Below are 22,441 nucleotides of genomic sequence, written 5' to 3'. Positions count from 1 at the left end.
ATGATACACCAAATGAACTCCAAATGGGCTAAATATATGCTAAACATTTTTTCATCTCCTAGAAAAATTAGCAGTACAAGTGGGTATTTACCATATTTCCTGAACTTTGAAGCAAGAAAAAAAAAAACTTAAAGGAATTTTTATGACTTCATGGAAAAAATATGTGATGAAATATTTGTAACAAATAGAAAAGATAAAAAGCTAATAATATCCTTATTATATTAAGAGTTAACATCTGCTACAGGAATGAAATGGGACAGGAGAGAGGATTCAGAAACAGACTCAAGTATGAGAATTTAGTTCATGTTAAGGATGGCATTTTAAATCTGTGGGATAAAATAAAATATTCAATATGTATTGAAATAGTTGGCCAAGCATTTGGGACCCAAAATGAAGGCCCTGCTTCACTCCTTAAACCAAAATAAATTCAAATGGATAAGATATTTATTTATTCATTTATTTATTTATTTTTTTGGCCATGCCACCTGGCGTGCGGGATCTTTAGTTCCCCAACCAGGGATTGAACCTGTGCCCCCTGCGGTGGAAGCACAGAGTCTTAACCACTGGACCGCCAGGGAAGTCCCTGGATAAATATTTAAATTGAAATGGCTTGAGAAGCAGGATCATGTTGTAGGTAAGAGCACAGATTCTGGGGTTAGACAGCCTTTGCTTACTACCTCTGCCAGTCACTAGCTGTATGACCTGAGCAAATTACTGACCACTTTGTTCTTCAGTTTCGTAAAACAGGGATGATATTAGTACCTCACAGGATTGTTGTGAAGAGTAAGTAAGTTAATGTATGTAAAGGGCAGAGAATAGTGCCTGGCACACACGAGTGCTGTGAGTATAGCTGCCGTCAGCATCGTGATCGTCATCATCGCTATTATTGAAAAAGTAAAACCATAAAAGCACTTAAAAGAAAGTATGGTAAATATTTTTATAAGCTTGGGGGTGGAGAAAACATTTTAAATCATGACACAAAAGCCACACTCTGCTAAAGAAAAGATGGAGAGATTTGAATTGAAAACTTCTACACATGAGGAAAGGATGACTTCTGACCAGAGGGCTGGACGTCACTGTCCTGAGGAGGGACAGGCTGAGACATGACAGCCTCATTTAGTGCTTCCTGAACTGAAACTGGAAGAGGGTTAGTAGAAGCCAGTTAAGTGCCCTGGGAAGCGTTCGTCGCAGTGTTCTCCATGTTGCCTTAGTCTTTGTACATAAGACTGCTGGATTCGTTACCTGGGGCTACTCTACCAAATTACTACAAGCTTGGTGTCTTCAAACAACAGAACTTGATTCTCTTCAGTAATGGAGGCTAGAAGTCTGAAATCAAGGTGTTGGCGGGGCCATGCTCCCTCTAAAGGCTCAGTGAAGAATCTTTCCTTGCCTCTTCCAGCTTCTGGTTCCTGGCATTCCATGGCTTGTGGCTGCATAATTCTAACCTGTGCCTCCCTCTTCACCTACTTCACCTCCTTCCCTCATGTCTCTGTTTGTCAGCTCCTTTTCTTAGAAGAACGTTAGTCATTGGATTTAGGGCCCACACTAATCTAATATGACTTCAGCCTAACCAATTATTTCTACAAAGACCCTATTTCCAAATGAGATCACATTCTGAGGTTCTGTTTCAACATGAATTTGGGGGGTGGGGCAGACACTATTCGTCCCACCACAACTTTCATGCTCCTTTTCAGGGAGAAAGCGGTGGCTTTGAGAATAGTGGGGTTGGTAAAGGTAAGGGAGAGTGTCCAACACACACCTCATTGGTAGCTTTGGTAGAAGGAGAGGCGACATGCACAGAGGTGCCCCCGAGAGAAGGCCAGAGAGACTTCAACTGATCACATGAAGGTCTTGCCTAAAACAATACCAGAGATTTGAACATCTGGAAGGGACAGAAGGGATAAGAATAGGGAAGGAGTTGATAGAAAAGTAATAAAGCTTTTCAAAGAGATACACTTACTTAGTCATATGCTTAGTCGTATGCAGTATTGAGAGATAAGACCGGAATCCCATGCCATGGTGGACAAATTAGAATTTCTAAGAAGGATCTATTTTTAGGCTTCAGAAGATTGTGAGATTACCTGAAATATCATGAAAAACATTTGTGTACGTGGCTATGTACCTATTCTGGGTAAAGGGTTCAAAACTCTCAATTAGATCCACAAGCGTGTCCAGAACCCCAAGAAGAAAACCACAGACGAAATAAAGAATGATCTTCGGAGTAGAGTATTAGGATTAGTTTTCCAATAAAAAGGCAAGTGGACCTTCCCTTATAATCACCAGGGGTTAAAGTTTACCTGTATAGCTGTGTTATATTACAAATGCATTTATCATTGCTCTTGTTTTTGAAAGTTCTCAAGGTTTCCAAACTGTGCACAAATAATTTATGTGCACTCCCCCCGCCCCCAGCCCAGTCCCCACCCCATTTCTCTGCTGCTCTTCAGGGCTGACTCTTTGGGAGAAGCATCTTGCTGCACAGTCTCCACTTCCCCTCTTCCTGTCCTCTTTGGAACCCACGCCCTCTAGGCTCATCTCCGCTAGCCTACTGAGCGTGCTGTTGTCAGGGTCTATATTGCCACATCCAGGGGACAGCTGTCAGCCCTCAGGTTTCTCAGCCTATCTGTTAACACTTAACGCAGTTGATCTCTCTTCCTTCTTCAAATGCTTTCTTCAGCTGGCTTCCAGAATTTCACAACTCTTACGCTACCACATGCAGCTTCCTCATCTCCTTTGCAGAATCGTTCTCGCCTTTCCTTCCCTGTGAGAGCAATTCCAGGCTCAGTCCTCCGCTATTTTTCTTCCCTGCTTATACTGCTACCCAGGGGATCTCACCATTCCCTTGGTTTTTCCCGCTCGTCTTCCTGCGGATATGTATTATGAAATCAAGTTTTCCTCCACATGTCCCTTTAATTCTTTTTCACATAGGCTGTTCAATTTGTTTCTTTCATTATGGTTGCACTTTTCAGATGTCTTAATTTTGTCCCTGTTGGCTCATACTCCCCCAGGGATATTGGCTCCTTGACTGGTAATGCGTACTTGGTGAGAGGGTCTAAAGCAAGCCCAGGACCAACTTGTGCCCTTCCTGGTGAGTTTGGGCCACGAGGGGAGCTCACCTTTTGGAAACACCTTGCCACTACCTCCTCCCACCACCACCACCACCACCACCACCACTGCCAAGTGGCCTGGCTCCTCAGGAAACCTTTCTTATCTCTGCCAGGCACTGCTTTCTTCCAGTCCCATCTTCCTGAGTAGTCATCCAACCTCAGCAGGTGGGGGGCTGGCCAGGCCCTCTGCCCCCAGGCGGTACCTGCCTGGTCCCTGGCTTGCACTGGGCTGGCACTGCTGTGTTTTAGTCTCTCCATGTTGATGGCAAGTGGTGTATAGAGTAGTGTGTGGAAGAAAAAAAAGCACAACTAAACAGCTTTTCTCAGACCATCTGTGAACCTTGGCACCTTGTACGTTTCCATCCTGGGCTGCTCTTCTCCACCAAACCAGGACCCAGCCAGTCTCTGTCTCTCCAGGGTTTCCCATGTGTTTGCTGTTACTTTCTCAGATTCATCAACTTTCTCTTTTTTTTAAGCAGCGTACAGAATTGGGGTTCAGAAAAAGAGGCTAGCAACGTGTTAGTGCATCAGCTTGTAGGCTATGTAATCTCCATATGAAGATGAACAATAAAACTGTTCTCACATTGGAAAATAATGAGTTCTGTACAAATTAAGAAAAAATTTAAATATCTTAAAAGAAATATATTTACTCAACAAACATTTGGAAAGAGATTTAAATTCACTAATAATAAAAGTAAAATTCAGAATAGTAGCTGTGTATATTTTTAGTGGAACAAAATATCAAAGACTAAAACACCTACACACACACACACACACACACAGGCACAGACACACACACACACACCCAGTGCTGGTAATATGCAGTGAAATGACACATTTTCATACACTACAGATGGACATCTAATTTGATTTAGCCCTTTTTGAAAGTATCCAGCTTATCTCTAGAGTCTTAAAATGTTTATTCCCTTGATTCCATAGTTCTGTTCCTGGAATTCTAACCTAAAGAAGCTTCAGTATGAAAAAAATCTTTAGGCACAAAGATATGCAGTGAAGTGTTCTTTATAGTGATAAGGACAATGTCAGTACATGGAAACAGCCCAACTATCTAACTGCAGGGGAATTGTTAAATAGACTGTGCTCTGTCAACCCAGTGGGAGACATTGAATCTATTAAAGTGATCTATCTAAAGAATATATGAAAACATCAAATAATTCTATGACATAATGTTCAGTGAAAAAGGAAGATAAAGCAGTTTACATAGTATTATATTTAAAAATTTGCATAAAGAAATTAGAAATTAATGACAATGTTAGTAGTGCTTGTGTTTGCGAATTTTATTTTCTCTTTTTATTTTTTATTAGCTTCAATGTCTTGGGGAAATTTTTAAGTTAAAAAAGAAGAAACTACAAAAACTGGTTTGGGTTGATTCAAGATTCGGCAAAAAAATGATAATGAACTGATCAAAGTTATTGGCATACATATTTCATAAAAGAGCAAATCTTTCCAATGAAAAGAACTTATTATTGGAAAGGAAGGAACAACAGAGGAGTAAGGAGCTGTGCTTTATCATTTAATACAGCAAATGCTTGAGAGCAAGAGCCTGGATGCGAGCCGCAGGTTCAAATCCACCTCTGCCTTCCGTAGGTGTGTGACCTTGGACAAGTTACTTAACTTCTCTGTGCTCCAGTTTCTTCATCTGCAGAATGCAAATAACAAGAGCACCTTCCCCCTAGGGTTGTTAGGAAGATTGTGTTCATAGATCCCCTGGCTCATAGGAAGGGGTATATATATGAATATTACCTGCTATCATCGTCGTCTTCTCTTCATCCTCATCAAGACTCAGGAGGCCAGTATCACTTGTGTTCAAAACCTAGCTCCACCATTCACTTGCTCTGTGCCCTTGAGAAGTTCATTTTGCCTCTCATGCTTCAATTTCTTTGTAAAGTGGAGATAATAAAGTCCCTGCTTCCTAGGGTTACAGTGAGAACTAAATGAAATCATGTTGGTCACATACTTAGAATGGGGCTTAGCACATGGTGAGTGCTCAGAGCAGGGGTAGTGGGAGGTATTGAGGGCTGATACCATGGTGGTAGAGTTTGTTCTTCTTTAGCTCTATTTTAATCCAAGGAAGTATAGGGGCACATAATGAGTGGGTGACGATGAGGGCTTTGCTGTCCCCTTTTGACAGAGTAAGGAAGTTGAGGGTCAGTGATGATCGTGATAGTTTATAGGTTTACATTGCTTTACAGTTTCTGAAGTTCTTTACCTGTATATTGACTGCTTGATACAACAGTCCTGTGATGTTGCAGACAGAAGACCTGTCCTCGTTACTGCTGTTTACCAACTTCCTAGCCATTCCCCCATATTCATGGTGGACTTCAGCAACTGACTATGTATATCTTCCTCTCCACTCTAGATCTACTGTTCTTGAACACTTGGTTTTAGGTAGATGGCACGTCCAATACTTTGGACTGAAACTTCTTTGCCCTCATCTTATTTCATAGGAGCAACCCATCCAAGTGGCCATATCTTGGATCCTGTTTCCCCAAGAATCGTTTACCTCTAAATTCTTAAACTTTAGTACTGTACCCTTCAGCCTCTTATTACATACTTAATAATTTATAGTTTTAACTAGTTACTGATGGGTTCAGTAATCATATTTTTACCCAGTTTACAGGAGATAAAAACATTTACCTGTTAAAAAAAAATCTTTTTTTCACCTTTGATGGTGCAAAGGACTATAATGCAGGTAAACTTTGTAGGCTGCCCAGGATAAAATCATAATCCTTCGTGATTCATTTTATCAAAGAAATCCTACTACAACACCCTTTGCTTTTTTTAAGTTAAAAATATCTATTTACTAAAGAAGGATTAAATATATGTTAAAAGTTACTATTTTGGTAGTCAGTCTGGATAACAAGAGTGTGATTTTTCTCACCAGTTAGAGGGAGGGAAATGGTGATATTAACCAGTAAATTATAACATTACTCTAATAGTTTTTTAAAAAATTTTATCACTCTAAACCTACTTTTGAAGATTACATATTAGCTCCATTTGTTAATGGATTTTAATAACTCTTATTTTTTTCCTTCAGTTTATGGGGCTTTCTTAATTGCAGGAAATACCTTTTTAATTAACTTTTATTAAAATAGAGTGAAAATATAGAAAAGTACACAGGTCATAAGTAAACATGAATTTTCACGCAGGTAACGCACCTATGTAAACCACCCAGGGCCCCCCACCCCGCCGCCCCGCGCCCTTCCCCGAGTGTGAGTCAGAACATCACCAGCATCCCAAAGCCCTCAGGGTCCCCTTTTAGTCTTTGCCCCTCCCCACTCCACCCACACACAACAAATACATAATTTTAAAGTTTATAAATGAATATTCATGTGTGCTGTCGTTTTTTGTTTCCTCTTTGCCAATCTTTGTATTTATTCTTTTTCTCTATTTTTAAATTAAATTTTTGTGTTATTAAAATAACACATAACATATAGTTTTTACAAGTTAAGTCGTAGTATAAGGCTTATAACAAAATACAGCAATTTCCTGCTCCACCGCTCCCCCCTCCTATTTTTTATTAACCAAATTTTAGGTATTATCAGTTGACTTCCTATTATAGTAAATAAGGACTTTATTATATTAGCATTTCCACTACTTCCCTTTCTTATTTTCCCAATATATTTATATTAAAAATTTTGGTTACATGAATATTTTCTATTAATATTATATGCCTATGCAAATTATATTCAAAATAGGTATTACAGGATACTATGATTGGGGGGTATTTTTTGCTTTTTGTTTTTTATGATGTTAATACTTGTCTTGGTTTTCATGTGATTCTCTTTGTGAGCCTCTTGTCTAAAATCATGATCTCTCCTGCCCTCCTTGTTCTGGCTTTAGCTCTGGATAGTCACTATCCCATGTACCTGCCAAATTCAGCAGAATCTTCCAGTCCTGATCTTCTGTAGACGTCCTCTCCTTGTTACTTTCTCCTTCCCTGGTTTCCATGACATCGCTTTCTGCCACCTTTCCTTTGTGCATAGACCTCTGTTCATCTATCCTCCTTTTAAATGTTGTGTTCCTTAAGACTCTATCCTTGGTCTGATTCTTACCCAACACAGTCTCTCTAGGCAATATCTGCCGTGGCCATGAATGACTTCTATTATGTATTCCTCCATATAGAACTCTCTTCTAAGGCCCAGATCCAGCTATTTAACCATTTTACATCAAATAAAGAGTAAAAAACAAATTTGTTATTGCCTCCCCTTATATTCAGGGTCTCTCTACTTATGGTATCTGCATATGAATCGGGTAGAGGTGTTTGGTATCTGCCCCCTAACCCCAACACAGAGGCACTCTATCTACCTCCTTACCCTTTTGCAGTTCCCTCTGTGCACCCGCAAATACACACACACACCCTGCTTCACCAACTTTCCCCCTCTGAAACACCAGTACTGCAGCTCTCCATTTTTATTGGCAAGAAGGCCAAAAGATTTCTCTTCCCCCTTGGCTACTCATTGTGGCTAAAATGAGGGGATAGGATGTTGGGCCAACTGTGATATCCCAGAAAAAACAAAGAATTTTACTAATTTAGTATGCTTCATTTGTCCATGTTAGTAACTATTTCAATAGACCATCTCTTTCGAAGTATGTTAATCCTTGAAACGTTTACAGAATGATTACTCGAAACAGGTAGTGCACATTCATACCATTTCTCCTGCATTGTGACTTTCATATTTAAAACCATGAGTGGAATTGTAATATCTATTTCATTACTTTCAGATTTAAAACTGTACATGTTGGATTGTAGTGTGAATTTATAGGCAGAGATAATTTACCTTGTCCATCAAAAAAGAAAAAAGCACAATTGAGTGTTCTCCTGTCCACTTTTATCCCTGTATATAATTAGGACCGTAAGTCTGAGCTCACATTCCTAACAGTGTTCATGGGCCAGAGGAGCCTTGATTCCTTGGATGCATCTCATGCCTGGATCAGAGTGCTCTAAGGGGAGATAGAGCAAGGTGTCACACTGGTTGCATTTCTCTTAGCAAAGCTTTCTGAAAGAGGTGTGTTCATTCAGTCTTTCTTTCGGGCACAAGTATTTATTGCATCAGAGCTGTGTGCCGGGCATGGTGTTAGATACTGGGGACACAAGATGATGAAATGTGGTCCTCTCCCTGAAGTTCAGAGGAAGAATAAAGACGTGGCACCCTGTCTCTTGGAACCTTGCCACTCAAATTGTGATCTGTGGACCATCGACATCAGCATCACCTGGGAGCTCGTTAGAAATGCAGAATCTCAGCTGAGATGGAGCGGCTTCTGCATCCAGGATTCCGCATTTACAGCAAGCTCCCGGGTGATGCCAGTGCTGTCAGTCCAGGGGCTGCACTGAGCAGCAGCAGGGTCTGAGGGCACTCTCCTCGAGCTGCTTCTTTAGGTGGATCCATGTGTCTCTGCTGGTCTCCTGTCACAAGAGTGGATGATGGAGGATGCACTTTCTGTGCTTCCAGGAAGCCTTGAGATACACAGCCTAATACAGAGGTGACCGATGTAGCTTGTCATAACAGTGTAACCCACGGTGGGGTCACCTTAATTCATCTATCAGCATTCAAGGCATCTGACTAATGAACATGAGATGGCCACGAAATTGCAAATGGTGAGCGGACCTGGGGTAGTTGGCAGGTCAAGAGCTACTTTGTGGGTACCCTGCATACCTAAGGCAAATGCACTAGCAGTTTATTATGCAACAATTAGGAAGGGCCAGGACCTCTTTTAGCAGAATTAGAGTGTTATCACTGCAGTCCAGGTGGGAATAGTGAGGCCCAACCTAAAGGAGGAGAAGCTGGATTTAGGACTCATTAGGAATGTTGAATCAAATTGGTTACATGTGGCCCAGCCGGGAGAGAAGAGACTCTAGGTTGGCGCTCAGGTCACTGGCTCTGAGACTGCAGGAGGAAGAGGGATCTGGGATCTAGGTTTCCCTCTGGGATCGATGGAGCATGAGATGTTGATGGGACATGGCTGGTCGATACGGAGGTGCACAATCCTGGGGCTCCAGAGAGGAGTCGGGCTGGAGCTGCGCTGACAGTATCGGGTAGACTTGGTCATAGTGTATTTGCAGCTACAGGTGTGGAGCAGATCATTCAGAGAGAGCCCTCAGAGTGTGAAGAGAGGTGCACAGAGCATAGGGCCCTGTGGAAGCAGAGCCCTCCAAGGAGCCTGAAAAGCGACACCAGGAGAGGTAGTCGGCCTGCGATTCCAGACAGTGGTTCGGGATGGCTCGTCTTGTATTTTATTTTTCAAAAGTGACAGGTGATATTCTTACAGGCCTAACAAGGTTTTTCACTGTCATCATCGTTGATGGTGAGGGTAGCTCTTTGTTTTTAGTTATTCTTTGGTTGTTTCTAGCTTCCCAGTTTCTCCTGTGCATCTTTTAAGGTCCTTACAATTCTGGTCAGGGCAGTGATGGATGGGATGGCTGATCGTAGTGGAGATGTTGCACCTGGCCTCAGAGGAAAGCTGCAGGAGCTGTTTGGCAGAGTAACTTCAAGAGTGACGAACGACGGAGAAATCTGGAGGCTGTATGCCCAAGTGTGTGGAAATGGGCAGAGTGACAAGCCTGATGAAAATGAAAAGGTGAGTCCTGCCTCAGTTTTCCGGGGCTCTTGCCTTCTGTTTGAACATATGTGTAGTGGATCTGCTTTTTTGATGGTTGGAGGAAGACTGTGATAATTTGAAAGACAAGATTAATGTGCCCAAGTTTTCAGGTGTGATTCAGAGTCCTTAACGTAAGCACCCTGAATTGTGGACAGGTTAAGATTTGTAAGTATTCATCTTTTTTCTTTCCATGAATTTTTCTTAAATAATTGTTCTCTGTTTCCTGCAAAAGGGTCTGTCTTAACCTGCTCTCCCTCCAGAGCTGCAGCGAACAGCTGGTTCTTGTTATTGACTCCACACCCCTTTCTGCAGGCTCCTTGCTGAAGACTAAGGTAGACGGTACAAGGACAAAGGAGTGTTTAAATCCGAGATGGAGACTATGAAAAGGAGAAAGAAAAAGGGGCTAGATAAGAATATCAGAGAGGAGCTTTTAAAGTCTAAACATAAAATATTTTACAAAGGTTACCCTGCCCCTTTCTCACAAGTGCAGTAGAACACCAGTTAGATTCAAGTTATGCCTTTAGCTTCTTATCTTAGAATGTAGATGCACCTCCAGAGTTTCCAAGGTTGGAATACTAAATATTTTGTGCTCTTTTCAAAACATCCACAACAAATCAAATGTACTTCTTGTGTAAGTTTGGAATTCGCCACAGTACAGCTAATCTGTGGGATTCTTAGCCGTTCTCTCCTCCCTCAGTCCACCCAGCTGGCTTCCGCCAAAGCCCTGTCAGCCCAGAGAACACATACTCACACGCAGGCATGCACACACTCCTGCTTTCCATCCTTCCATTTTGTCTTGAATTATGTCCTCTCTTTATGTGCAGAATTAAGGGTACTCTGAATTCTCTGATCTGTGACTTCTCCCTCAAGAATCCACAAGGGTGGGGTTGTGAAAGAGAGTGTTTTAAGTATCTGTGAGTTTACACACCTACCAGTAATTCAGTAGTTTTCACCAAGTTCACACCTCATTCTCTAAACTGGTCTCTTAAGCTGATGGCTACAGATGCTAGGGAAATGTGTATACTTCTTATAGATTTCCAAACCAAGCATTTTTATTTTTCTGTTTGGAGGGAAGTGTCTCTATCCAGACACATCCAGTTGATTTCTTTTAATTGCTCATTGCTGTTGGATGTGCATCTATACCCCTTCTTCGATGAGAATCATAGAAACTGTGCTACATAACAACAGAGGCTGGTTTTTCAGTTGGAATTAGTTCTATATGACTTCCAGGAAGCTGAGTTTGAAATGTGAATTCTACTTGTTATTCTGAAAGTTGTTCTTTTTCTTTCCTCAGGCGTTCCAGTATCTCTCTAAGGCATACAAGTGTGACACACAGTCCAGTTGTTGGGAGAAAGATATTACGTCATTTAAGGAAGTGGTTCAGAGAGCCTTAGGACTCGCACATGGTATTTGATGTAATGTTTGATATCCATGGCATATTTTAATGTATTTTTACTGATAAGAAAAAGTATTAGTCAAAAGCAAATTTCCATTACAAATAATTTCAGGTTATTTCGTTATATTAAAATTGTTGTAGTTAATTCAGCAAATATTTACAGACCAACTATTATGTAGTAGGCACCCTGGAGCAATAAGAAGAAATAGGCTAGAGGCTTAAATAGTGTTTGAATAAGTGACAGATGATAGAAACTTTAGAGATAGGAAATACTTTTACAACTGTATTTAATCTTCACTTCACACAGAAGTAACCTTCTCCTGCATTGATGATGTAGTAGTAAGAAAATATTAACTTTTCCTGACTCATGTTCTTCTTTTATACATGAAAATATTTATTCATAACAATACATAGATTTCTGGAGTGCATAGCAATATATGTAAGAGCTATGGCATATACAAAGGAAATTAAAAATAGAATCCATAACTTTGGGAAATTTAGTGGGTGATATTTGAGGGGAGGGAAAACCTTACATATAAAATTGTAGACCAGTTGGGGAAAGCTATTCCAGATAAAGGCCGCCTTTAATTATTTGCATTAATGAAAAATATACTAGTTAAAGGTAATAATGCACTTTTATATTTATGTTTGAATATAGGCATGTGATGCCCTGGGAATGCAATTCAAATAAAATAAGGAAGCCACACTGTCAAGAACTGAATCACAAGGACTGTGAACCTATCCTAAAGTCCTCCTCTAACTTCTGCAACTAATAGTTGCAGCAAATAGGTAGCCAACAAGGGACAATAAAAAGGGCAGAACTTTGGACTCAGGGAGGCCCAAGTTCCAGGACCAGCTCTACCACATACTAACTAGGTGACTTGGGGTCACCATTACTTAGCTTCTCTGACTCTTAGTTCCCCCATGGGGAAAATGGGGATAATATCTACCTATGGTTGTTACGAAAAATAAGTAAAAACATATTTAAACACTTACCAGTATCTTACACATGGTTTAAATGTTAATCCCTTACCTCCTCACCCCAACCCTTTTCCTTCTGTGGTAGAGGATCTGAGCTGGATGATAAGGGACTCAAAACTAAAAAGAAAAAAATGAACAAGAATAAAGTTTAACTTTGCCTTGAAAGAAGTCATAGAACATTCAAACAATTTAGAAATGGGCTTAGTAGTTAATAATTCTACTTATCATTGACAAAAGGATATAAATATCCAAAAGGTTGAGATAATTGCCGATAGACCAGTGGAAGGATGGTCTAGGGTGGCTAGAATTTATGTAGCTTGTGCTGGCCTCCTGGTGGGTGGGCTCAGATGGAGCTCATTCGTTATCCCTTTGGCCTTTGTGGATATGGTACTGTATTTGAGGAAACCCATGCTAAGCAGTTATAACAGGGTGCAATTTTCTCTGAAGAATTTATCTGAGCTACTTCAGCTTGCCAACCCTAACCATTTCGGTGAACAGCAGGCTCTATAACAGTCAAAGCCAAGATATTTTCTGTAATCACTAAGTGATAATGTTAAACCTGTCAAATATAGATATGCAGGTTAAAGAAGTACTCTAGGAAAAATCTTCATTTTGCATCTTAAAGTTGATTGCGAACTATTTTTGGTACCTTTTTTTGTTTTTTCATCCAGGCAATACTTAGAGAAAAACAAGTGTCTGTTCTTTTAAGTTTCCCTTTGACTTAGTGAATGATGTGTTCGTGCTCCTACAACATTTTAAGCATACTTGAGTGGATGCTCAGCTTTCTCTTCTCGTGATATTTTAGATTTATGGAGATAAAGCTTAACCTTTTCTACGTTGCTTTTGTATACCAGCGCTCCATGGAAGAATGAGTTGAGTTTCTCTGTTATTTCTGTTCTTTTTTATCTTTCTCCCCATCACTGTTCTCCACCTCACCCAATTCTGGAAAAGGAAATATAACATTTAAAAAAATCTCCACATGATTTATTCCCTTCTGGGTTGCTATTTTTAAGAGTAGCCATGTGCTTCAGAAAGCTCGGTGTAAGACATTGTGGTCTCCACGGAGCGTTGGAGACCCTTCCGTAATAGCCTTGTCATCGTGTACCCATTGTTCTGTCTGGAGGGTGTTCATTTACAGTCTCTGCTGTTCTGTCTTCTGGGAAAGGGTGGACAAAAGTTCGTTCCTTCTCTGCCATCCAGGAACTTCTAAAATAATAGTTACGCATTTTAACTACAGTCCGCCTGGAGGAAGCACAGCTGTCTTGGATTTCCTGATGATTTGAAACAGCAGGTTATTTCTTTCTCTCTCCCTGTCTCTCTCTCTCTCTCTCTGTCTCTGTCTCTGTCTCTCTCTCTCTCTCTCTCTGTCTCCCCATCTCTAACGCCTTTTGGAAATGGGATTGAGGAAGGGGACTAATGGAGCTCGTGTTTGTCTTTTTGCTTTTTTGTTTTTCTCAAAATGACGATGAAGGATTGAAAACAGAATCACAGCTGTTTTTGATATGTTACTAGGTACTAAATAGCCCAAGTACCTCAGTAATAGCAGTTACAACCTTCCTCTATTATGGGACACAGACATCATAATCCTCACCATCTCCATGTTAACTGTACCCTTTGAAAATGAGTGTAACGTTGTTGATTACCATGCATCCTTTCAAAGTCTGATTATTATTTTGGAATAGGAATGTCAAGCATAGTTCTCACCAGCCATGGAAGGTGTTAATGAATGGCCAAACTATTTTGCCAGGCACAAGCAACCTCCACCAATTGGTGAGAGTTTGCATACAGAAAGAAATCTGTTTTCCATCCCTGTTCTGAGATACAGGGTACTAAGTAAACTTCCGTTGTTGCACTGTTTAGTGTAGTTTTAAAATAGGATCTGATTATTGATCTGTTTGTAGTGAGCATAATTTAGAGGAACAAAAACAAGAACAAATCAGTGGAGAAATACGAGGCATTTTATATATATATGTATATTTTTAGCAAGACATTAAATATTATTTATTCCAAGTTAGTTTCATTCTTTTAGAATTTCTCATTTTGTGTATGTTTTATTTTTTTTTCTTTCTTAATTCAGCAACATTTTATTTTGCCCCTCTGCTCATTAGGCATTTACCTTCTTTTTTTTAATATATACACATTCATATATATATATATATGTGTGTGTGTGTGTGTGTACTTAAAAAATTTTTTTTAACATCTTCATTGGAGTATAATTGCTTTACAATGGTGTGTTAGTATCTGCTGTATAACAAAGTGAATCAGTTATACATATACATATGTCCCCGTATCTCCTCCCTCTTGCGTCTCCTTCCCATTCTCCCTATCCCACCCCTCTAAGTGGTCACAAAGCACCGAGCTGATCTCCCTGTGCTATGCGACTGCTTCCCACTAGCTATCTACTTTATATTTGGTAGTGTGTATATGTCAATGCTACTCTCTCACTTCGTCCCATCTTCCCCTCCCCACCCCGTGTCCTCAAGTCCATTCTCTACATCTGCATCTTTATTCCTGTCCTGCTCCTAGGTTCATCAGAACCATCTTTTTTAGATTCCATATATATGTGTTAGTCTACGGTATTTGATTTTCTCTTTCCGACTTCACTCTGTATGACAGACTCTAGGTCCATCCACCTCACTACAAATAACTCAATTTCGTTTCTTTTTATGGCTGAGTAATATTCCATTGTATATATGTGCCACATCTTCTTTATTCATTCATCTGTTGATGGACACTTAGGTTGTTTCCATGTCCTGGCTATTGTAAATAGAGCTGCAGTGAACATTGTGGTACATGACTCTTTGTGAATTATGGTTTGCTCAGGGTATAGAGGCATTATATTTTTACAAAGCTCTTGTTCTTTTTTTTTTTTAAATTAATTAATTAATTTGGCTGCTTTGGGTCTTCGTTGCTGCGTGCGGACTTTAGTTGTGTTGAGCAGGGGCTACTCTTCGTTGTGGTGAGCAGGCTTCTCATTGCAGTGGCTTCTCTTGCTGCAGAGCATGGGCTCTAGGCATGTGGGCTTCAGTAGTTGTGGCATGCGGGCTCTAGAGCGCAGGCTCAGTAGTTGTGGCGCACGGGCTTAGTTGCTCTGCAGCATGTGGTATCCTCCCGGACCAGGGCTCGAACCTGTGTCCCCTGCATTGGCAGGCGGATTCTTAACCACTGTGCCACCACGGAAGCCCTCTCCACTTGTTCTTAAAAAGCATTAATAGGCAGGTCCTGTGCTAGGAAGGGTTACACGCTCTTGATAATTTCAAGTTTTAGGTAAATGGGCTCCCCAGAATGCTGGAGGTAGAGGTATCGGGAATGAGCGATTGTCCTCTCCCCCACTTCTTGCTAATGGATACCAAGCATGGTTCAGTGATCCCAGAGCCTGGTCGTGGTTACATTCCCTAAATGCAGGCACCTAGGTTGTTGGCGTCACTTCTTCCAGAATGGTGATGTCAACTCTGAGTACAAAAATGCAGTAAGAATTGAGCTGTAAATATCTGGCATGTCACTTCTTTGGGCTGGTGTCATCAGCAATTGTGGTTCCCCATTAGGGACTCAGTACTGTGAGAAGCCACACTGAGATGAGCTGCATATGTTTTTGTTCTCTGTGGGCACCTTGTGTTAAGTTAGATCTTGTCTCTGCCTAATTTCATTACTCCGTGCTTGTGTGTGTGCACGTGCGTGTGTGTTTTCATGGTCCATTCCCAACAGTCTGTAACTCACCAAATATCCCTCATTTTCCTCAAAATTTTCCTTTTAGCAATAAGCTATCCTTCTTAAGGGATAAAAGGAAAAATTATGCATATAACTTATTTTCCTTTCACCAAAATAAAACTTGTCTCGTAGAAATATTTCTATAGTCTGTTACTATAAAATCCTAATTAACTAATTGGGTTTTGTACTTACAAATTATCATTATCAATTTTTAATGGATGTTTTCCCCATATTTATCTTCCAGTGGCTATAAAATGCAGTAAAAACAAATCCAGTCCCCAAGAGGCTGTACACATGCTTTCTTCAGTTCGACTCAATTTACGGGGCTTGTTATCTAAAGCAAAGGTGAGAGTGAAATGTGAATTAATTAGAATTATCATAGAAAATAAAAGGTCCTTGGTATCAGCCAGCTGCTCTTAAGTCTTCTTTTACATGAAGGATAATTTTAGGCCCATGTTATATTTTAGACATCAGCCCCCAGGTGATTAGTTGTACTGGTGAGGAGATCATTGACCCAGTGGCTAAACCACCCTACACATGGGTAACTTAGGAGTCTTTGAAATTAATATTTATAATCCAGCTCTGGATGCTTTCTTTAAGTCAAATTAAAACACTGCTGTAGTACTTATTATCACTTTTTCCCAAAGTGTGGCATATATACTACTAGTAGCACTTGGGTAAACATTTTATTTTAATATGTATTTATTTCAGTGCATGTTAGAAAAAGTATAACTAGCATATCAAACCTACAGTTTCATGAATAGTATTGCTTATTTTCTATTTACAGTAGTGTTCTAATGTTTCCTTTAAAATACTTTTATTTAAATAAAAAATTGATTTAGTGACTAATATTAAGTAGGTGATATATGGATTTGACACAGATATTAAGGTAGATAGGTTGACTCAGGTTTGACAACTAAAACATACGCTATCAGTTTACAAATACCAACCTATGAACCAGTGCTAGGATGGGGACACCCGAGAATTATGGAGGGAGGTTTTTTGAAGATTGGACTCCACACCTCTACCTGTGACAGATCAGGTCTGGGACAGAGCCTGGGAAATTTGTGTGAAATTTCCCAGGTAATTCTAACATGCAGCCAGGTTTGGAGTATACCTCAGGAACAAAATTTAAAGGAATATAACTTCTAACACACTTTAGCACTTTTTTTTCTAATCTTTCCTTGCCTTCACTATTTAATCCTGGGTTGCAAACTAATTTTACTTCACTTCTGAAAACAAGTCCATGGCATGTGAAGGTCACTTCTGGTCACGTGTAAAAACCTTTGCAGACTATGCTTTTTATTAATTGCTTGATCTTTTCAGATCAGAGCATCGTTTTTGCCTCTTTAGATTATTAACTCACTTTTCTGTCCTTATTAGTCTGCATGCTGGAACCAGGTTTCTGTAATCTACCTGGGGAAACTGTATTTCCTCCCAACAGGAAACTTCAAACAACTTCAGATTATGAGTCTCTCAGAAAACTGCAAGAGCTCTCTCAAAGAAAGTCAAGGTAGCAGACTTTTTCTGTGACTCTCCTTCCCAAATTGGGAGCTAATTTTCCTAGTTTTGGTGAGATCACTAACCTACCCATGATTGTTTATTTCTTCAGGATGTACTCTACAGATTTCCCTATTCTGTGCACAGCTTTTTCTTATAATGTATTAATTTTACATAAACCTGTACTTATATGACTTAAATAGTCTTGTCTGTACTACCCATCCATTCATATTGTGGAATTCCAAACATTGAAAATGAGACCTCAGAACATCATCTGTATTTAGATTTTGTTCTCATTAGATCGCAACTGGATTATCCAAAAGTGGCAAAAATTGCTTCCCAACATCTCCTTTGAAAGCACCTTTTTGCATATAATATTTGGGAGTCTCTGATTTTGTAGTAAATCATATGCCTTTTCTACTTTTTCAACAAATTGGATTTGCTAAACAGAATTGCCTTCCAAAAGAACACTTTTTCAGAACACTTTAAAAAGTGAAAATGAATGACGATAACTGTGTTAGATAGCAGGCTTGGTTTGCATGAATCTCTGGTCTTTTCTTGCCAGGCCTGGGACTTCATGGAATTAAACTCCTGGGTAGAACCTAGAGATTCACCTAAAGTCATCAAGTCCACGCTTGGCCAGGACACAGTAACTCCTCGGCCCTCAGCACCCTGTCCTTGTACAGATTGGCTGCAGGGGGTCGTGAGGGCAGTTGGTAAAAACGCTGGAGAGCCTGAAGACAGAACAGAGTTCCCACTTACACTCCATGGGATCCTCAGCAAATTATTCATTCTTTCTAAGCCTCAGTTTCTCTCTGCTTTCTCCTTACTTTATAGGGAAGTGATGCAGTTTTTTTTTTTTAATTAATTTATTTATTTTTGGCTGCACTGGGTCTTTGTTGCCGTGTGTGGGCTTTCTCTAGTTGCGGCAAGCGGGGGCTACTCTTCGTTGTGGTGCACGGGCTTCTCATTGCAGAGCACGGGCTCTAGGCACACGGGCTTCAGTAGTTGTGGCTCGCGGACCCTAGAGCACAGGCTCAGTAGTTGTGGCTCATGGGCTTAATTGCTCCGTGGCATGTGGGATCTTCCCAGACCAGGGATCAAACCTGTGTCCCCTTCATTGGCAGGTGGATTCTTAACCACTGCGCCACCAGGGAAGTCCCAGTGGTGCAGATTTATGATGATTTGCAAGCACTGTAATTCTTAGTAAAAACAAATATGCTATGTGAGTCCAGGTTACTTTCCTCAAAGGTGTTTTCTCTACTGATCACATCGCAGTGGTTGGTATGTCAATCTGTTGTGAAATGCTGTACAAGGTGTAACTACACAGTAATGTGGCAAAGCTTTGCAAAGCATTTTTGAAGTTCTGCATTCAAGTGAATGTTCTTTGCTCCATAAATCACTGTGAGAAACTCTGAGCTCATTGTAGTGATGATGCCGTCATTCAGAACATCTTCAGGATTCCCTTTTTAAAATAGCTGTCAGAACAATTGCTGTCATCTATGGTGGTAGTAAATAGTTATATTGTAATGGTAAATTTGATTTTTGTAAACAAATCATCTAGTCAGTTGTGATGAAAAAGATTTATGGTAAGCTGAGCAAATTACATTTCTGATTAAAACACATGTGCGCGCGCGCGCACACACACACACACACACACACACACACACACACACAATCATAAAATCCTGAAGCTGATTTTCTTGGGTGCCTGTACCGGCTCAGCAGGCAGCTCCTAGAGAGGCATTCCAGAATGTTCCATGGTGGCATTATTGGAGTATGTTGCAATATTCCTCCCAAGGCAATTCCTTTTACCGAAGGGGGGTACTTTTATTTTGCTGGGCTTTTTTGCTGTCACCAAAGTTTGATGATCTTTGTGGCCTCTGAGTCCTAAGCCATATTAATTTTCAAATAATTAGCATAAAAGTATGATTTATATGAACTTGAATATAAAATACATTTGTTTTGCTTGTATACACAAAGAATAGATTTGTTTTGTTTGGATGAATGATGTCTCTTTATCCAAAAGCCATCTTATGACATTGAAATGAATAATATAATCAATATTCAAGGCAACCATTTTGAAGAGCAGAGCTGATTTGAATTTACAAGTTCAGGCATGTTGTTTGATTCATCCTTTAATTGTTGCAGCTTGTATATTTCAGGATGGAGAATAGAACAAATACTACTGTTGCTACTATAATGTATTAGTAAGCAAAGGGAATTTTAATTCTGTACTCTGTATCTATATTATTTTAAAGAGATTTTCATTGTTTTGATAGTTCTGCCTTGTTCTTTATGTTGCAGCAACTTTTTACAGATGTGGTAAGTGGAGAAATTTCCAGGGAGTTAGCTGATGAAACAGCAGCAATGGACACCTTAGTAACAGAGCTTCAAGACCTAAGCAACCAATTTCGAAATCAGTATTGACCATCCTCGGAACAGCTTCTGGAAAAGGTGCTTCACCTTCTGGAATTTCTCTTATACCTGTGTATCTAAACCACAAGATACTGATTTTTTTAATAAATTTCTCTTGTATGGGTAACATTCTTGCTTTTGTGATCTTTCCAAATGTTTGAACTTTCTGAAATACATTAAATAAAATGTTCCTTCCTTCTTTCTTTAGGCTTAATTACAGTTGAATTCACTATTTTTATTATCCTTCAGGTATTTCAGCACAAAAAGCAAAAAAAAATGTAGTTTTCTTTTTAGCATAGGGTTTATTCTGTCACAGCCTAAAATGAATTAGATCATTCTTTGGAAAAAGTCTAAACAGGAAAAAAAGAAACCACACGCTACAAGCTTGTGGAATCATTAGGTTGGCTGATGTATTATCCAAAAGTGATAAAAGAGTACTTTTGGTGATGGAAACCTTTACACTTCTTGAGATTTTGTATTTGGGTCCAAAAGATACGGGCTTGGCTAAGTTAGAAATGTGGGTATGGTTTAACTTCTAAATCAGGGAAAATGCAAGAAAAAAATGACATAACTCAAATTTTGACTCAGCCATTAGCCACTAGTAACCAGCCTGACCCTCATTGTGTATACTGCCAGCCCTAAAGATGGTTATTTAATAAGGTTATTATGAGTCAAGACAGCTATAAATGGTGCCATATTACAAAAATGCCTAAGTAAAATGTTTTCTTAGTAATGTCTATGGAAACAAATATTGAAGGCAGCAGCTGAGCTTAATAATCTTACTACAAAAGTCATAGTAAGGAATTTGAAGTCCTGGCTTGGGTTGCTGAATATTGGGTCCCATGCATAAGTCATTTGACCCTTGCTGTTTTCCATGTTCTTATTTATAAAATGTGAATAATTTCTATCCCTTTCTGCTTTGTGAGTTTCTACTGCCTCTGGAAATTTAAAAATATGTAATCCACAAATGTAAGTATTCTGAACGTTAAAAAAAAGTTTTTAAGAACTTTCATCAATGAATTTTGGTTATGAATGCTTAGCAGTGCTTCTTTTACTTAACCACCTGCTTCTCTTTTCTAGTATCATACTAGCCTAAAAAAAAAAAAAGTTGATGTATGTCTCAAAGCAGTTTCTCTTACAGGAGACGCAGTAACTATGAGAAAGACCAGTAAAATGATGTAGTAGCATGAATTAACATTAAATGTCCACTTGAATCTTTTATGGAAGACATTGGGGAATAGGTGGGTGGGTGGATGGTTGGATGGAGGGAGCGAGGTTTTAAGATTAAAACCTCTTTATCGGTACCTAGCTGTGAACCCCAATAGAAAACATATAAATACTGAAAAGGGTAAAGATTTCAGGAATCGAGTAGAAGATTGAAGAATAATTTCCAGGTTTTAGAATTTTTTAGTTCTCAGTTTGTTTTCCTTAGGGTTCAAAGTAGAAAGGCACTGATGAGTGTGAACTGCCACAAACCAAGTCCTAAAAGGATTATTACCTTCCAGTCCTATTTTCAAATGCTATAGTGGACCAAAGTCTCCAGGAAGCTTCCCTACACCTCTTTTTTCTTGGGGTGATCTCACAAAAGAGCTATTAGATATCTTCTTTTAAAGATATAGACCTATTAGTTATGTTTAATAGTCTTACTAGGCGAGTGAATGTTAAGTGAATGTTTAACATAATTGAAGAAAATGTCGGGGGTAGGTACTATGGTAAAGTAGGAAAAACTTGGGTTTTAGCAAAACCTCATCTCTACCACCTCCTAACACTTAATACTTAACACTCTGGTACTTGATTTTTTCATCTGTAGAGAGTTTTGTGATAATAGTACCTCCTATCAAGTTCTTAATATCGCTTAACAGCACTTTCACCCAGCTGCAGAGTCGGTAACAGAGTATCTGTTTAAACAGTTGTATATCATTTCCAATAGGGTCTTTGGTGCTTTGTATTGCTATGTTATGATTTATATACTTGCTATTTCCAAATGCCTTATCTTTTATAGATTTCAACTTTGTTTTTTTAGTATTAATACATTGGTTTTCAGAATTACTTTTTTGTTTTATCAACTAGAAAAATATAAAGATGTTATCCTTTAATCTTTGTTTAGTTCCCACAGCATAAATAATAATACTTACTGAGTTCTCACTATGTACTAGGTAGGTTTGCGACATCACCAGTAAACTACAGAAAGAGAAATAGCCGGAATTCGAACACTGCTGAAACCTGCATTCTTTGTACTTGCTATGTTGGGGCTAGAAAGAACTTCCAATGGTCAGCTGATTTCAGTCTTCTCTTTCCAACAATGGGATACCTGGAAAGATTGCCTTTCATTGTTTATAAAGTTTTTCAAGGAGAGAAATTCTGTGAGGTCTCAGTTAACAATTGGCCTGTGGTCTGTTAAGATTATTTAGGATTGTTTGATCTTTATTTTAATAAATTCTTTGTTGGCCTTTGTCCAAAGAAGCAGCATAGTAAATGGGGACCCTAACTGCAAAGGAGTTAAAATAAACCCCAGTGGAATAAGAAATCACTTCCCTACACCCAAACCCAAAACTCGGGAAGCTTGGAGAGTTGATACTGAGTCTGGGAAGCAGCGCCATGGGGAGTGTGTTGAGGGGTCGTGAGTAGAGTGGTGAGGTTCAGAACTGCAGAATCGGAGAGTGGACTTTGAGGTTCCCATAGGGGTGGACAGCTTGGCCTTACCTCTGATGGAGCC

At 39.5% G+C, this 22,441-nt stretch overlaps 1 protein-coding gene across 6 annotated transcripts in view; it reads left to right on the top strand.

Annotated features, from left to right (window-relative positions):
* Nucleotides 1-19,852, top strand: part of TTC27 (tetratricopeptide repeat domain 27) — a 183,897-nt gene extending 164,045 nt beyond the window's left edge. For 4 of the 6 annotated variants that reach the window (XM_082356718.1, XM_082356716.1, XM_082356715.1 and 1 more), the window contains 4 exons: nucleotides 9,504-9,701; nucleotides 11,017-11,128; nucleotides 16,052-16,152; nucleotides 19,615-19,852. In XM_082356718.1, the coding sequence (XP_082212844.1) occupies nucleotides 9,504-9,701; nucleotides 11,017-11,128; nucleotides 16,052-16,152; nucleotides 19,615-19,737 (534 nt within the window). In that variant the 3' untranslated portion in view covers nucleotides 19,738-19,852. Of the gene's footprint in view, nucleotides 1-9,503; nucleotides 9,702-11,016; nucleotides 11,138-16,051; nucleotides 16,153-19,614 lie in introns of all 6 variants that reach the window. The other 2 variants (XR_014234762.1, XM_082356717.1) reach the window with 2 other exon arrangements.
* Nucleotides 19,853-22,441: the final 2,589 nt, after the last annotated feature.

Source organism: Balaenoptera borealis, assembly GCF_965194805.1.
Source record: "Balaenoptera borealis genome assembly, chromosome: 15".
NCBI classification, from domain to species: domain Eukaryota; kingdom Metazoa; phylum Chordata; class Mammalia; order Artiodactyla; family Balaenopteridae; genus Balaenoptera; species Balaenoptera borealis.
This window is presented reverse-complemented; position numbering and strand designations above follow the sequence as displayed.